Below are 18,146 nucleotides of genomic sequence, written 5' to 3' on the forward strand. Positions count from 1 at the left end.
CTCTAAAACTTATTACCATTGTGGTACAATTTTTTAATCCCAGCAGAGGCAGGTCTCGGAGTTCATGGGCAGTCAGGGATGCACAGTGAAAACATGCCTCAAAACCAACAGTCACTGATCATTCAATCGGCCACTTTCCCTTACTTGATGGAACTAGGAAACTGTCCAATTATCCATCGTTGGGAACCCATTCCAAGTCTCAAGGCCCTGTTATGGGGCTCAGTGTGCCCTCAAACCCAGTGATAATTATCCATCTTTTACATTATAACAGTGCTTCTCAATCTTCCTAATGCTGCAGCCCCCTATGTTGTGTTGACTCCCAATCATAAAATTAATTTGCTTCTTCATAACTAATTTTGCTATTGAATCGTAATGTAAATATTTGATGTGTGATCCCTGGTAAAAGGGTTGTTGAACCCCAACCGAGTAAGCGACCCACGGGAGAAACTTTGGTGTACAGTGCTTGAGTACAAGCAGGGTTTGGATGTTATTAAAATCCTGTCACTACAAGAATGCTCGGGAAGTTTACAAAGTGCACCTGTGAATAAAAGGCCAGACTTTTCTGAATTGTGGGTTTTTGTTGTTTGGGGGTGGGGGAGAGTTGTTGCGACCCAATGTCATCGAGTGTCTGGCTAGCCTTGAGCTATGTGCACCACGCTGGACTCGATAGAGATTTGTCTACCTCTGGCTCCTGAGTGCTGAGACTAGCGCCGTGCACCCCACACGCCCTGCCAATTCTGGTTCTTTTAAATTGTTCATATTGTTGTGCCGCAATTATATGGGGTGTCCTGGGTGCCATTGCGCGCGTGCGCGAAAAAAACTGTGCAGTCGGTTCTATTCTCTATGTATCACAAACTCCGGTCACCAGGACTGAGGCATCTCGCTGGTCCCTGAATTCCGGTGCTCACCAAGGCACCTGAGTTTAGTTGTCAGTCATCGGTTTTCCACAGGCGGCGTACACATCGCACGGCTTCTCGTGTTAAAATGTTGCCGGCTGGTCAACTCAGACTTGGAAAGTCAGGAGGGTCATATTCAAGGTCGCTATCCACGTCTAGCGGGCTCTCACTGGTCTGTAGTTAGAACACGCAGAGCACCTCCTGGGTGCACACACAGGTCCAGTCTAGTGCCGAGGGAACCGCCCTCATGCTGGTGCACGCTGCTTCCGCCGGAAGCGTTCCACTGAGGAAGTGACGAGCGAGGCCGGGCGGAGGGGCGGTCCGCTTTCTCGGTTCCTCTCTCTCCTTTGCACGCGGTTGGGGAAGCCGGTAGGCCTAAGCAGCTCCTCCTGAATAATGCCGGGAAAACTCCGCAGTGCGTCCAAGGTGGGGTCAGACGGGGTTGGAGAGAGCATGGAGACGCTGCCGAAGCCAAGCGAGAAGGTGAGCCTGGGAGGGCCGGAGTTTGACCGGCTCGGGCCGGTAGCGCGTGGTCGGCCTTCTGACTTGCCGTGCGGGCTGTCCAGGCTTGAGAGTGCGGAAGCAGATTGCCGATCGCGTCACAGTGGGGACTGAAGCCGAAAACGGCAAAGCCTGAAACTTGCGCACATGGTCCGCATCTGCCGAGACACAAGATTCCATCCCTTATAAACAAAACAAGAAAAAAAAAAAAACGAGGTGGGCTAAGTGATGATCACTTATTTAGAGGGGTCGCATGAGCACTGTTAAGTCTCCTTGTCTCTTCTTACTAATTACATGAAAAGACTTAACTTGTGACAGCCTCTAATGATCAAAGTAGGAGGGGACAAAAATTATCACGGAAATCCTACATTGTACCACTTAGTTGAGGTTTTTGCTGTCTCGGGGCTTTTAAGGAAGGAGCCTTTTAAAGAAACAGCACTACCATTTGGATTAGGTAGGGACCACAGCGTTCCCGGTTTGCATCCGCGTGTTCAGCTGCGTGAGGCTGAAATCAGGAGGGAGGGACCGGCATTTATGTTCCAAACTCGACTTTCTATTTTTCACATATGTAGCAGTTTTATGGAGATCGTCCATGGTTCATTATTAAGATGCTTTTTGTGATACCAGGGACCAAACCTTGGGCTGCTCACGTGTTGGCAGGTGCTGTATCACTGAGAGGTAGCTATTGCCCTTGGCCCAGCGGTTCTCAACCTGTCAGATAATCTTCATATTAGATGCTAACATTATGATTCATAACGGTAGCAAAATTTGAAGTAGTAACGAGATAATTTTATGGCTGGGGGTGGGTCAAAAACATGAACTTTTTGGGAAGTTGAGAATCCATTGCAATTTAGTCCTGGGACACCGGTAGAGTCTAGTAGGTGGCTAGTAATGGGTACAGGGTACAGGTTTTCCATGATATGAAAAGTTGTACGTTTAAATAAAGTCCAAATAAAGATTCACATATGAGAATGATAGATTGGATGAAATTTGTTTGTTTGTTGCATGTAGTATCTACATGAATTCACATTGAAGTACAGATTTCTTGAGTGTTTACCATATAGAAATTTAGGAGGGAAAAGGAACGTGCTTTTACAATCATTTGAGGATGCACAAAGCTTTTTTTTTTTCACGGTTACCTTTAGGACAGTGCTTGTTCACTGTTACTGTGTGTGCCCCTGGATGGGACGGATGTGCTTCCCTGCACATTAGGAATTTAGAGGACAATGTTAGGTGTGTCTTCATCACAGCTTGGAGTGATATACACCTTTGGGGACAAAGTTTCTCTCTGAATCTGGAGCCCTCTGATTCACCTAGGCTGGCTAGCTCCTCACTCCAGTCCCACCAGCTAGGGTGACAAGCATGTGCCACCACACCCATCTTTTTTCCGTGGGTGCTAGAGCTGTCCTGTTGGCACAGTAACCATTTTGCCCCTGAACCATGTTTTTGGAGAGTGTAGTTTAGAGCCTTGAGGGCATCTCTTTTAAAATTTAGTTTAATGAGCGTTGGCCAATGTGACCTGAAGACTTAGTTTGAAGAACGCTTTTATTCCCCCATGCTAATGACTATGGGTATTTACTTATTTCCACTTAGCTAACAAGTTCTATTAAAAAGCATACTGTGTGACTTTTTTATTTTTAAAATTAAAATTACATTAAGCCCCGTATGGTAGCAAATGACTTTAATCCTAAGAGGCATAGGCAGTGTGATCTCTTGTGAGTTCAACACCAGCCTGGTCTGCAGAGTTCGTTCCCAGGACACCCAGAGATACATAGTGAGACCTTGTCTCTTAAAATTATAATTACATCATCACTCCACTCCCTTTCGTGTAACTTCCACCTTGCTCGATTTCACATTCATGGTCTCCATTTAAAATGTTTTCACACACACGACCACACTTCTAAATACAGCCAGCTCAGTCCAGGTTACTTGTGCGTTTATGATTTCAGGGTTGATTTTAACTTACGTACTGTTGAAATGCCTAAATCTGTGTCACATATATAAATATAAGTAGTCTTGAAGTAATCTGGAATTGATTGACCTTACACAAGTATAGCATCTTTATTGTTTATTGAAGTTTTTGCTGTGTCTTTTATAAATGTTTAGAAAACTAAAAAAGAGAAACAAAAATCTAAGACTGAAGAAGCAACAGAAGGAATGGAAGAGTCCACTTCCTCCAAATCGAAAGCAGTTAAAAAGAAAGGGCCTTCTGAAGATGATGTGGATCCCCCTAAACCCAAGAAGGCCAAGAAACAGGAGGAGGAACTTGCTCAAGATAACACTGCGTCTAAGAGCAAAACCTCTAAGAAAAAAAAGGAGCCCCTTGAGAAGAAAGCAGCCTCTTCTAAAACCAAAGAAATAAAAACCGAGGAGCTTTCTGAAGAAGAGGCAGGCACTCCTAAGCCCAAGAAGACAAAGAAAGGGAAGGAAGCAAATGGAGACATAGGAGAGAAAAGCCCAAGGCTGAAGAATGGACTCTCTCATTCTGAACCAAATTCCAACTCCAGTGAAGCTCCTGGTGAAGAAAGTAGTAGCGAGACAGAAAAGGTAAGCCTGTTCCTGCAGGAGTTCTTCTCTCCCTCCACTGTGTAGGTCCTGCAGATGGAACTTGGGTTGTCAGGCCTGGGGATAAGTGCTTTACCTGCTGTTGTCTCACCAGCTGGCAAAATTGTGCTAGTCTGTTGCATTGTTGGAGAGAAGTAGGTAGTAACTATACATAATTGTAATCATTTTAAGTGTTTGGATAGTGCTTGAACCCAGGGCCTTGAACATACATGCTATTTTAATAGTGGAAGAAAATGTGTTGTGTCAGCACCTTGTTGGGGTATGTAACAAGTTGCAGAGGCACACTTGGTATGACAGTCAGCTCCCCACCACAGTTTCTCTGTTGCCCTAGCTGTCCCGGAACTCATTCTGTAGACCAGGCTAGCCTCGAACTCTGGTTTGCTGGACTGCTGGACCAAAGAGCTTTGCCAGTACTGCTGAACTTAATGGGTTTTTGCTTTGTTGTTGTTGTTGTTGTTGTTGTTGTTTTTAATGATGAAGTCTCATTTCATTTTTTTGGGTAGCCTAGAACTCGCAGAGATCAGCTTCTCAAATGCTAAGACTAAAGGCACACGTAGGCCTCTTTATTAGGCATCAAGGCAGGTTGAGACAGGGTTTAATATGTGTATTTTCAGACTGGCCTTGAACTCACTGTATAGCCCAAGAGAACACACAGGTATGTAACTGAAAGTTAGAGGAAATTTTGAGCAATCTTTTTTCTTTTCATTGTGGGGTCTGAAGGTTGAACTCAGGTTAGCCAGGGCTTTTTACGCACTGAGCCATCTCACCTGCCCCTCTCTGGTTTGTAAACTGATGTGTTGAGGTGAGCTTTATTTTTCCTTTTAAAAAACATTCAGGGGCTGGAGAGATGGCTCAGCAGTCAAGAACACTGACTGCTCTTCCAGAGGTCCTGAGTTCAATTCCCAGCAACCACATGGTGGCTCACATCCATCTGTAATGGGGTCCTATGCCCTCTTCTGATGTGTCTGAAAACTGTATCAGTATACATATATATATAACGAATAAATGAATCTTTTTAAAAAACAAAACATTAAGTTTTTGTAGAGGGCTAATGCCTGTACCATGGTATGTGTATGTGGAGGTTGGACAACTTGTAGAGTTTGTTCTCTGTTCTGTGGGTTCTGCTGGTCAAATTCAGTTCCTTAGGTTTAGACAGCAAGTGTCTTTGTTCCAGAGCCGTTTGAAAATGGCTTCTATCTTTCTCCAAAGGTTTTCTGCATTTACTTGTATGTGAATTACTGATTTCTGTGATCTGCTTTGATAGGAAATACCCGTGGAGCAGAAAGAAGGAGCTTTCTCTAATTTTCCCATATCTGAAGAGACTGTCAAGCTTCTCAAAGGTGAGGTCCAGAGTGGCATAACTTAACTCTATCTGTAACCGTGAATGGAGACTGACTGTTCCTGCAGACACCTATTCTACAGCGGAGGAGCCCTGTACATTTCCTGTAGGGTTGTGCTGTTTGGGGCCACTTATTAAAATTTAGTCCACATTCAGAAGTGTGATGATTCTTTCTGTGACCTGTCTTCCTGTCCCACCTGAGGTTAATGTCTCCAGGGTGTCTTGGATCCTTTGTCTGTTCCAGCTGGGTAGCTTTGCTACTTTTCCCAGCACAGCATATTGAACATAGAGCCTCCATTTTTTTTTTAAAGTTAAGATGCGCTGTGGGTAAGATTTTATCCAAAGTAACAATCACACTATTTAAATGACAATTAAAAGTTATTAAAAATACTTTTCAGTCTAGTGGGTTCTTCAATACTAGGAATGTATTGACCCTGACTTCATAGATTTGAGAAAAGGTAGAATATAGACTGGAGAGATGGCTCAGTGATTAAGAGCACTGACTGTTCTTCCAGAGGTCCTGAGTTCCCAGCCACTCACAACCATCTGTAATGGGGACTGGTACCCTCTTCTGGTGTGTCTGAAGATAGTAATAGTACACTCATATACAAGAAAGATAGAATCCTCTAATTCTGCAGGACCATGAGTATGACTGTATTTTAGTTGGGGTTGGTATTTTAACAAAGCCTCAAGATTTGATTTCTAACTGAAAATAAAGCAAAGGTAACACAATTGATTTGTTTACAGCTCGTGGGGTGAGCTTCCTGTTTCCTATACAAGCCAAGACATTCCATCATGTGTACAGTGGGAAAGACTTAATTGCCCAGGCACGGACAGGAACTGGGAAGACATTCTCCTTTGCCATCCCTTTGATTGAGAAACTTCAAAGTGGGCTACAAGAGAGGAAGAGAGGCCGAGCCCCTCAGGTAACAAGGTTGAGCCCTGTCTACTGAAGTTTGAGTCCAAGCTTGGTCTCCATCTAGCCCTTGGACTCCAGTCATTTGCTCCTTAATGTCTGCCTCAAAGGTAGTTGAGAATTAGTTCTGAGTAATAAGTGGAAAATACTTCGCAGTGTCTAAGGTGCCAGGAAAAACTAATCAGGGAAACATATTGGCTAATGTGGGCGTAGCTCCTCCGGGTTATTTTCTTGGACCTCTAGTTCTCCACTAATTCTCTGGAGCAGCAGTGTGTACACCCCTATTCTAACACTGCTTGAGGAGGACGGTATTAGCTCCTGTCCATGTAGCTTGTGAGATTTATCACAGCCCAGGGTAGCTTTTTCAGTATATGGCAGGGTGGTTGGATGAACTGAGCATTGTGAATCCTTGAGTGAGCGACAAACACTGCACAGTACTTGGAAATCCCGTGCTTCTTTCAGGTGCTGGTGCTTGCACCTACAAGAGAATTAGCAAATCAAGTGAGCAAAGACTTCAGTGACATCACCAAAAAGCTCTCTGTGGCTTGTTTTTATGGCGGAACTCCCTACGGTGGTCAGAGTGAGTACATGCAAATGCTGGGGGATGGTGCTGTCATATTTTTGGAGTTTCTCTCTTGCCTGCTGTTTAAAGGTGGCGAAGCGAAGGATCCTAGGTAAGTCTTAGTTGGGGTGCTCAGTATTTATCTAGTGACCAACCCAGGACAGACCCAGGATGTTAGTCTCGCCCCTTTTACATGTGCACTTCTTGCTGCAGGTGGCTCTTTTTCACAAGCTAAGGGTGCAATTTCTTCTTCCTATTCTATTCTTTCCTTGTCAGGACCATGTCTCTTGGAAAGGAGGATCAAACATCAGCACACAGTGAATATGGTTTCCATCCTCACTGGCTTTGGAAGGCCTGTGTCTGATTGAATCTTGACTGGTCCCAATAACTGTCCAAGCTGCTTAATTTTCCTTTGTAAAGGCTGTATTAGATAATGTAGGGTGCCCAGTGTAGTTCATAGACTACAGCAGCAGCCACAGAAGCCTCCAGAGTGCCTTCATTTCATGTCAGGCACAGTGGGTGAGCATCATGGTCCTGGTACTTCTAGACCTTCCTACTCATCCTTCAGCCCAGTCTCACTTTCTTACACTGCAGTAGGTGCCTGTTTCTTATCTTAGTCTTATCAGTGACAGCAAGAAAGAAGGCAGAGTTCAAGAGCGTTTCGAACTATATACTGTTGCTCTGTCTCAAAACAAAGCAAAATAATAATGTTCCGGTTTCTCTAAGATTATCGCTTATGGTCTGTGAAGTCCTGACATTTTCTGCCAGCCAAATAGGAAGTCATCCTTGTGCCACTGTTTCTTGGGAGGTCATTTTTCTACAGTGTTCATGCTGGCCCAGCAATTCTTGCAGGGGCAGATGTACCTCTACTGTTATTTCTGTCATTACTTACCACATATTACTTTGTAGCTGTGTAGTAATAGTTTAGAATGAAATGTGTTTAAATGGATTCTCCAAGCTCGATAAGGAGTTTTAATACAAGGCATCTCTTGTTATCTTTCACAGTTGAACGAATGCGGAGTGGGATTGATATTCTTGTTGGGACTCCAGGTCGTATTAAAGACCACTTGCAGAATGGCAAGCTAGATCTCACCAAACTTAAACATGTTGTCCTGGATGAAGTTGACCAGATGTTGGATATGGGTTTTGCTGATCAAGTGGAAGAAATTTTATGTGTAGCATACAAGAAAGGTAAGCCCCAAAATTAAGGAACCAATTGAGGAGACCTAAGGAAGGTTCATGGCGAGATTGTCTTCTAGGAGATAATTAAGGATACTTGGGAAAACTTGGAATATTTATTTATTTATTTTTGTTTTTTGAGACAAGATTTCTCTGTGTAACCCTGGTTGTCTTGGAATTCAATCTGTTTGAGGCTGGCCTTGAACTCAGATTCTTCTGCCTCTGCTTTCTGAGTACTAGAATTAAAGGCATGTGCCACCACTACCTGGCTAAAATTTGGAATTAAAGGGTTATAATTGGCAAAGGCTTGGGAGAACAAAAGAAAAATTTCATATTGTGCTACCTTGATATACTGTTTCTAACAGCTTTTGGTGTATTCTTGGTGTCTGTATATTAAGTATAAACCAACTGTTAGATATTAAAACTTTTTCAAGGGATTTATTCTACCACCTATATCATTTTCTCACCTCTACTTAGAAGGTTCCGGTCACACTTGATTGGTTCTATAACACAGATCTTCATAAGTAGAGCTACTGATTCAGCTGCACTGAACCGATTCTGTGAGCTTGTGCCCTTCAGGAGCTTCTGAGAAGGGTAGTCCTCCTAAGTCCAGATGAACAGATATATTGAGGGTCTTTTGTCGTTTAGGGGTGCTGAGGATTGAGCTGAGGCCTTTGTCACCGGATTCCACCCCTAGCCCTGGTTCTAGGTTATTAAATTACTAAACTGCTGTGGGTTTTGTTAGGGCTGTTTAGTTAGCGGTCCATGCTGGTTGGTTCCTGGACTTCCCGGACTGGTGGTCCAGTTGGTGGGCCTCCTTCATGGGATGGATTTCCTTTGTGTGTGAGAGAGGGCAAAGGCTGGAAATAAAACTGACTGCATATAGTTTGCTCATTTGGGGATCCTTTACAATGACATCATCAGGTTTTGTGTGGAGGGAGTGTTGGGCATTTTTTATTTTTGTGTCTTTGAGGCATGGCTGTATCAGCAGTCAGCTGTAGTGGTACTGTGCTGTGGAAACGCCAGGTGAGCTGGAGTGCTGTGTATGCAGGCTTGTTTGGATTATTTACACTGACTTCTTTTTCCCCCAAGATTCTGAAGACAACCCCCAGACATTGCTTTTCTCTGCAACCTGCCCTCATTGGGTATTTAATGTTGCTAAGAAATACATGAAATCTACATATGAACAGGTGGACCTGATTGGTAAAAAGACTCAGAAAGCAGCCATAACTGTGGAGGTAAATGATTCATTTAGTTGCCGGAATTAGTATTCAATTGTCAATCGTTCTGTTTCCTGTCTGATAGTTTTAACAGTAGCAAATACAAGCCCTTTTTCCAGATAAATACTAAGTTCCTATGCAGAGCCAAGTAACATCTCTTTTATGTATGGTGTCTGTGCTTTCTTTCACCATCTAGCAGCCTGATTTCAAAGTCTTTTTGGAACCTTGTGTTTGACTAAACAAAATAATTACATTTAGAGTTTAGCCACTAGTGGGCAGCAGAGCAATCTGATGCATCACATTGCATCTGTTTCACCTTAGGCTCCGGTACCTAGATGAATTCATTTCACCCAAAAGCGAGTCTGCACAGTAGTTATCGAAGGTTGTATTTTAAGTGGGTGAAGCGGCATAGTGCATACAGGCCTTTCTTGTCAGTTAATTTGGTTTGTGCAGGAGTCTAGGAAATAGTATTTCCTGATTTCATTAGAATGCAAAGAAGCCAGATGCTCTGGAAAGAGGCGAGAGTCCTGGAGACAGACCATGTTGCTCCTGACTTTGGTTTATTTAGTTTCCTTTTTTCTCTCTAAGCAGTGGTGGCAGCAGACAACCTTGTAAGGCCTGCATTAACTTCCTGTACCAAGTGATAGACATACGAGTTGAGACGAGAGCTGTAATGTCCATTTGGGCTTTACTAAGTGTTGTTTCTTCTCTTAAGCACCTGGCGATTAAGTGTCACTGGACAGAGAGGGCAGCGGTGATTGGGGATGTAATCCGAGTGTACAGTGGTCATCAAGGGCGCACAATCATTTTCTGTGAAACCAAGAAGGATGCCCAGGAACTGTCGCAGAACACATGCATAAAGCAGGTTGGTCCTTCCCATGCAAACTGTCTGGGTCTTCAGTGAATCTTTATCTTAGACTCTACTTTCTGGTTTTCAATTACCCTTCTAGGTTGTGTTAGGTTAGGGAAAGTGAATCTGATAGTCAGGGTTTATATAATCCACCAGTCCTGCCTCACTGGAAGTAATTCACAGATAAAGCTGTACTTACAGAGTAGGTATGGTCTCCTTTAGATAGTATTCATTCTCAACCTTGAAGAGTGTATTTAGAAACAGTTGTAACTACTGAGGGCTGAAAACAGTTGGAAGACTTTTCCTTGTAAGAAACAGATGTAAGAAGACATCTACATTCATAAAATAAATAAATTTTTTAAAACAGAAAGGTTTGGAGAGATGGTTCTGTGGTTAAAAGTCCTATTTGCCTTTTCAGAGGTCTTGAGTTCCCTGCAACCACATGGTGGCTCATAACCATCTATAGTGAGATTAAGTGCCCTCTTCTGGCCTGCAGGTGTACATGCAGACAGAGCACTCGTGGATAAAAGTAAATTTTTTAAAGAAGGCATCTACTTTTCACTTTTGATTTTTCCAGGAGTATAAGCACTTGGACCAGTTTGAGAATATCTGTGTTAGATCTGGAATTCTGAGGTCAGTTTGTTTCTTTTTTAGGATGCCCAATCCTTACATGGCGACATTCCACAGAAGCAAAGGGAAATCACCCTGAAAGGGTTCCGAAATGGCAACTTTGGAGTTTTGGTGGCAACCAATGTCGCTGCCCGTGGATTAGACATCCCTGAGGTTGACTTGGTTGTTCAGAGCTGTCCACCAAAGGTATGTTTGGTCTTGTGTTTTCTTTGTCTTTTAATACAAATACAAGATTCCTGCTTTTGTTTCTTTCGGTTACTAAAAGTCACGTCCTTGACTTTTGTGCAGTTTTCAGTAGATAATCAGTCACAGCATCCACCTTTCTTTCCAGAACTCTTGAGTTTTCTACATAGACAGTTCCGGCCCAACTATCTGCTACCTTGCCTGGCTTTTTATTTAATTTTTTAGTTTTTATTATGTACTTTAGATTTTGAAGGCTTGCAGAAAGGAATGTGGTAACCTGTTGGTACCTTAGAAGTATGTGCTTAGATGTCTGCCCCATCTCCATGCTTTCCATTTTCCACCTCCACCCCGCTCTTGCTTAAAGAGTTTGCTCCCTCATGGGCCCTTTATGATTTTTCTGAATTGTACACACAGTTCAGATGGATGGATGGAAGGAAAGGGAAATTACAAGTTAGGCTATACATTCGGGGTTTGTCTTGGGCATTGGCTTTTCCATTTTCCCGCAGATTTCATTGTCTCACTGTACTTTGCACATTTTCTTTGTCCATTCATCTTTTGGACATGTAGGCTGGTTCCATGTCCTCTTGTGAGGGAAACATTCTAACTTGTGAGTGTACAGAGTTGAAGAAGATGTACTACTAAAATAAATTTTAATACTTTTTCTGAAGCCACTTGAAGCTTGGGAATACACATAAGCTTGAGATATTTGCACATAGGACAGGTACCACTCTTTGAGAGGTTTCGTCACTGAGCTCTGCACACATCTTTGTTATGTTACTCTCATGCTTGGTTTCCACAGGATGTGGAGTCTTACATTCATCGTTCGGGGCGGACAGGCAGGGCTGGAAGGACAGGGGTTTGCATCTGCTTTTACCAGCACAAAGAAGAATACCAGTTGGCACAAGTGGAGCAGAAAGCGGTAAAGTCATTTCCGAACTTGTACTCAACACACACTAAGCTCTGAGTCTTTTCTTTGCTGGTCCGTGGGAGAAGGCTTGCTGACTAACCTACATTTGAAAATAATGCAGTTTGTACATGTGAAAGATAATTCTTAGATAGTAGTGTAAATATGATCAGAAATACTGCAGGAGATTAGAGAAGGAAGAGTAGAAAGAACATCGGAAGTATGAAGGGACCTGGTGTGTGATACATGTAGCTACAACACTTGAGAGGCTGAGGAGAGTCAACTGTAGGTTTGAGACTGTCTTTAAAGAGGAGGAGAGACTAAATTTCCTTATAGAACTGTAATCCTTCCTCTAGGAGCAGGACTAGTGCCTGCCGCATAGAATAGACAGTGGTGAGTCAGAGTTCACTGCCACAGCAGCAGTGGTGAGCTGGCCTCCCTGATGGAGATGGAGAGATAGGCGGACACCAGAGTCTTTCATAACTCCTTAGAACTATATAGCTGGGAAATGGGGCACAGAGTCAAGTGGTTTATTTAATAGATTTAAGAAATAAGTTACTTAATCTCGTAGAAGCAGTAATCTTTGTACATGAAATTATGGTTTGTTTTCTTGTAGGGAATTAAATTTAAACGGATAGGTGTTCCTTCTGCAACAGAAATAATAAAAGCCTCCAGCAAAGATGCCATCAGGTACAGTCTATACCACCACCAAGCACTGTTCTGATGCTACTTCTTGGGACCTTTAATGTTTTTTAGTGCTTGTGAAGATTTTACATGGGACTGGTGGTGGCTCAGATTAAGAGCACTGGCTGCTCTTCCAGAGGTCCTGAGTTCAATTCCCAGTAACCACATGGTGGTTGACCGTGCTGAACCTGGATTTAGTAGGAACTTGGTTTCTACTGATGCACACAGTTTGAACGGGTATTGAGTATCGCCCAGAGTCCTTGGGCAACGGAAGTGCTAGGAGAGCTTGAGCCTTCCCCAAACTGTATTTTTACGTTGATTTTTATCTGCTTTTCTTCAGGGTTCTAAGATGGGGCACTGTGTAGGGTAGTAACTAGTTCAGGAAATATGGGCTTGGTGACCAGGATGAAGAGGCAGGTTCTAGTAGTGGGTGAGAGATGTTCTTTGGGGTGTCAGCCCTTTGTCAGCACAGCTCACCCTACTTAGCATATACTAATATGGTTTGTTATGGCTAAGACAATTGCCAGCCTCCAGCAGGTAGAGTGTTCTGAGACCTGCTGTGGTTTCATCTACTTCTAAAAGTAACTCACACTTGCTAGTGATTGGTGTCTTTTGTTTTGAGTTAAATACTTTATATTCTCTCATTTAAAGGCAAAATTCCCAGCAGGAGGATAGCCATGAGTGTGAGTGTAATGCTCTGCATAGGTTTCAGGCCGATGTTGTATTTTCTGTACCAAAGGGCACTTTTAATAAAAGCAAACAAATGAGCCATGGAGCAGCATGTGTCTTATTCTGAGATGCTCTTACATCCCAAGAGTGCCTTGAACTTCAGATCCCTTTGCCTTCGCCTCAGTGCTGGGAATGTGGCATCAACTCCAGCTTGTGAAGCTAGGGCTTGAACTCAGGACTTCTTTATGCCGGTGTGGCCACACCCCTCGTGCACTGACGCCCATTCTAAAGCTCCTTTCTTTTGCTACTGAAGGGTTCTTTCTCTTATTCTCTGACAAGTTCCCTCTCGCACACAGGCTCTTGGATTCTGTGCCTCCCACTGCCATCAGCCATTTCAAGCAGTCAGCCGAGAAGCTGATTGAGGAGAAGGGAGCTGTAGAGGCCCTGGCAGCCGCTCTGGCCCACATCTCAGGCGCCACATCAGTTGATCAGCGCTCCCTGATCAACTCGCAAGCGGTAAGGTTTTGGTACTTTATAAAATGGCTTAAGCAGAAGTAAAAGAATTCATTTGAACTTGCTTCCCCCTTCTAGAGGTACAAAGGCACTGGCTGTGTTTTGCTTTCTTCCTAGTTGAAAGCAGAATCAGTAGGGGCAGAATAGATGAATGTTTCCCGGGGGTAGAGTGGAAGGAGAAATGACACCGGCTGCTATGGCGATGGGTTACTTTCGTTTTTGTTCTGTTTTTAAATGAAGGGCCAGTGAAACTCAGCAGCTAAACAGCGTGTCACCAAACCTTACAACCACCTAAATCCAATCTTCAGGATCCACATAGTGGAGGGAGAGAACAGATTCATGAGCCTGATCCCTTTCCTCTACACATAAGCTCACGGACAAATAAGAGAATTAAAATATGCTAAAACTTGGGGAGTGGGGGAAAGGGGGATAACATTTGAAATATAAATACAGAGGATATCCAATTTTAAAAAAGGAAAAAAAAATATGCTAAAACTGTAGCTGAGTGACATAGCACCGGCCCATAATCCCAGCACTCAGGAGGCAGGGGATTATGGGTTCCTATAGGTTCAGGGCCAGCCTGGTGGTCTGCATAGCAAGTTCCAGGACAGTCAGGGCTACACAGAGAAAGCCTGTCTCGAAAACCAAACAAGTGTTAGAATTGAGTTTAAATGCACTAACTTGAACATTGCAGTGGTGAGTTTCTTTGACACATTGATATTCCATGTGCTTATTGATTGTAGACCCAATGGGCATAAGAAGTACGGTGGCTATCAATTCTCTGTGTTCAGCAGTCCCCACCAGTGCTGATCCTTTAGAAAGCTAAGGATTAGGTACTGACATTGCTGCTCCCAATAGTCTGCCTAGGACTGCCCCAGTCCACTGATACCCATTGTGTGGCTGGGAGGTGTGCCCTCAGGGGGCGCTTCCTCAGAAGCTCTTCCCTCCCCAGAGCAAGAGCTTATGATGCCATTGGTTTTCAAGACTCAAGTTTATGTGCCTTTTCCCCCAAGGGCTTTGTGACCATGATCCTGCGGTGCTCTATTGAGATGCCCAACATTAGTTATGCTTGGAAAGAGCTTAAGGAGCAGCTGGGCGAGAGCATCGATGCCAAAGTGAAGGGGATGGTCTTCCTCAAAGGAAAACTGGTGAGTGCTGAACCTCATTCTACCTCCAGGTTAGCATGGTGACCAGGGTGTGTCCTCTCCCTGCCTGGGGTACTGTATCCTCTCCACAGATGTCCTCATTGCTGTCATCATAACATAGCTTAGTTTGGTATTGTGCCATTACAGGAGTAATTTGGTACTTTTGGTGCCTTCCCACATGACAATGTAAACTATATCCCTTTCCTAGTGTTCTCACAGAAAATTGAACTATAAAACACTAATACCAGCAAGGGAAGAGAATTTAATCTGCTTTTTGTTGTGCCATCCGGATTCTGGGTAGCACAGTAAACTAGCCAGGAATACCTGCTCGGGCAGCTGCAGACCCTCCCCGCCGCTCTTCTCAGAAGTTAGCCATGTGCAGTGTGTTAGTGTATTAACTCTTCCTCCTTTGGTTTTTAGGGAGTTTGTTTTGATGTCCGAACTGAAGCAGTCACAGAAATTCAGGTACTTTCTTTTTGGTTTTACTGTTTGTAGAACTGTCTCCCTGTGCTGTTGTGACCTTGCTGCTCAGCCTGCCTTGCTCCTTCCAGGAGCTGGGCCCAGCGTCTAGCCTACTGCTCCTTGCAGGGCAGTCCCCTGTGCACTTGCTGTTGCTGTGATTTCTAGCGCTGTCCTGAGTGTGTCCTCAGAGCTGCAGCAGATTCAAAGTATAGAATGAGGACTGGCCTTCAGGAGACTTGTTCCCATACTAGCCACATGGCTTTGGTACTTACAGCTTTTTAAACACTTAGTTAACATGTTCCTTAGAGACGTGACAGTTGGTTTCTTGTGCCTTTACCGAACTTAATAAAATCATGGAACAAACTTTCCATCCACAGGAGAAGTGGCACGATTCAAGACGGTGGCAGCTCACAGTGGCCACCGAGCAGCCGGAACTGGAAGGACCCCCGGAAGGATATCGGGGTGGCCGGGGTCAGCGAGACGGCAGCCGTGGAGCTTTCAGAGGACAGCGGGGTGGGAGCAGGAACTTCCGTGGACAGGGGGGTCAGCGAGGAGGAAGTAGAAACTTCAGAGGACAGCGATCAGGAGGTGGCAACAAAAGTAACAGATCCCCAAACAAAGGCCAGAAGCGGAGTTTTAGCAAAGCTTTTGGTCAGTGAGTAGAGGCCAGAAGGAACTGTTTTCGACCTACTGTGGACCCCAGTGTTTCCTTTTTTATCATTTTTTATCACCCCCCCCCCCCCCTTGCAGAGAGAGGCTTGTGAACTGTCTTCATTTTAAAAAGGGATAGGAATTTATTGCATCATTTCCCAACATATTTCTAGATTTACAAAGTAAAACTAACTGAGGATCTGCCTATCTCTGTGCTGATCTTGTAATTTCATCTTTGTGTGTATGCACTCACTGGGGTCTAAATCAGAACTTCACACATGCAGAGCATGCACATACAAGTTTTCACATACATACAAGTAAACTCCATCTCTGGTCCCTATATGCGCCTCCTTACTCAACCTACAAAGAAAGTTAGTTCCTAAGGGGTACCTCAGTCTCTGGGGATCTGTGCGAGCCAAGGCAGATTAATTTTGCGTTCTGTTCTAGGCTTTCTGGACTCCTCACAAACAACTGCTGTGTTATGTGTCTGCTGAGGTTTGATATTGAACAATCCTTTTCAAAAGCCATTCAGGCTTAGCTGATCTGAGTAGTTAGTGCCAGGCTCTGGATGTGGAGGGCAGAGCGCAGACAGCATAGATTCACTCTGTAGCATCTTTACACACTGTTTCTCATTAGGTGACTTATGTTCCAGTGAATTCTCCAGACAAGTGTATATAGACGTACATTTTCATAGGAGCCGGTGTCTATAAAGTATCTGGATTTATTCATCAGGAATGAGATTGGATAAGTGGTATTTAAGTGCTTGTACCCCACTTTTGAAAGATTGATTTACCAAGGAGTGATAAAGGGAAGATGGGGTTCAGTTGGTTTTGCTGAAGAATGTTTCAAAAAAGTAACAAAATGCCCTTTATCTTGACAAATGAGGAGGTGGAGACGCATTGCTTTGGTGAACACTTCCTGAGTCAGGCTCCTGGGGGACTCTTATCTGCTAGCTGCAATCTTCTAAAGGACAGAGTGAGACAAGTTTGTTTTTAGTGGCCTGGATCTTAAGCTACAACTTAAGATCTATTAAACTGCTTCTCCAGTGAAAAGTTCCCGGCTCTGTGGCAAGCTGTGCCATTTTAAGTTGTTTCGTTGAGAGACCTGAAGCACAGCCCCTGCCTACTGAGCAGTGTTCTTTGTCTGGGAAACTTCCCACCCAGCACAGAAGCTGGAGTGCTGGGGCCTCTAGCCTTACTAGAGATTCTGTAAGGGAATCTTCGAATAGGCTATGAAGGAAAGTCAGAGCCACATGCTGGTTTTGTTTTTTAAATTCCATTGTTTGGATCCACTAAGACCTTCATTTTAGTATGATCCTTACCTCCTAACTGGCCTTACAGAACACCTGGCACCAAAGGGCTCTAAGAACCAACTCAGCTTCTGCTACTTGAAACAGCACCCTTTTCTGTTTAGATTCAGTTTTCCCCTTGAACTCCGACCAGATGGCTCATCCCCTGCTCAGAATTCTTGGGGATTGTAATGAATGTGGGCACGATTATGAAACATTTCACTGTTGGGATAAGAAGAATGAAATTTGCCACTTCAAGACGATGAAAGGACATGCTGGCTATACTTTCAGGAGGATAGTCTAGAACTAAAACCTTTTGGATTTTGAATTAAATTTTCTATGGGGTTACCCTATAGAAAAATGATCCACCATAAACCAGTGAAGGGGAAGAAGGGAAGAATTTCAATTGACACAATTTAAAACAGGGCTTTTTAAACAAATGAAGAGAAGTTTCTTTTGGATCTGAAAACCTAAACAATATTTATATGTATAATTCAGTTGTTATTTGGTTTAAATGGGCTTATTGGGAAATGTTATCATTTTTACTATTTTCTACAGAGAAAATATTTTCCAGTTTATCAAATAGCTCTGGACTTTGGAATTACAACCTGTTTTTATGTTCCAGCTGTCTATGTAGTTGTTACTCTGAAATTGTACATAAAATGTTTTTACATTAAAATGAATTACTGTACAAAGAACTGCATTATGCCCTAATAAAGATACTAATGCTTTATATTTAGTTTTTGGTGGCTTTTATTTTCCAAAACATTTTTATAACAGTAACTGCTAGGTATACAGATGTAGTAAAAGTTGGGGCTGGGGTTGTAGTTTGGGAGAGGCTTGCCCGTGTACTCTGCACTGGGTAGGGTCGAAGCAGTAGGACCAGGTTAGGTGGGAGGTTAGCCTTGTCTAAATTCCCATAAAAGTAAAAGCAATCCTACGTTATTTCAGTAGGCAGTTATTTTTTCTATTTAGTTATTTAATTCTGA

General features: G+C 43.5%; 1 protein-coding gene across 1 annotated transcript; it reads left to right on the forward strand.

Annotated features, from left to right (window-relative positions):
- The first annotated feature begins 1,248 nt into the window (after positions 1-1,248).
- On the forward strand, positions 1,249-17,896 carry DDX21 (DExD-box helicase 21). The gene is made up of 15 exons (XM_080938325.1): positions 1,249-1,379; positions 3,504-3,944; positions 5,227-5,302; positions 6,049-6,227; positions 6,680-6,797; positions 7,785-7,970; positions 9,051-9,196; positions 9,894-10,043; positions 10,683-10,844; positions 11,641-11,760; positions 12,362-12,435; positions 13,455-13,614; positions 14,625-14,759; positions 15,177-15,221; positions 15,596-17,896. Exons 1-15 carry the CDS (start codon positions 1,293-1,295, stop codon positions 15,875-15,877), a joined length of 2,361 nt encoding a protein of 786 aa, XP_080794451.1. The 5' UTR covers positions 1,249-1,292; the 3' UTR covers positions 15,878-17,896.
- The last annotated feature ends 250 nt before the right edge of the window (positions 17,897-18,146 follow it).

Source organism: Micromys minutus (genome assembly GCF_963924665.1).
Source record: "Micromys minutus genome assembly, chromosome: 25".
Classification (NCBI taxonomy): Eukaryota; Metazoa; Chordata; class Mammalia; order Rodentia; family Muridae; genus Micromys; species Micromys minutus.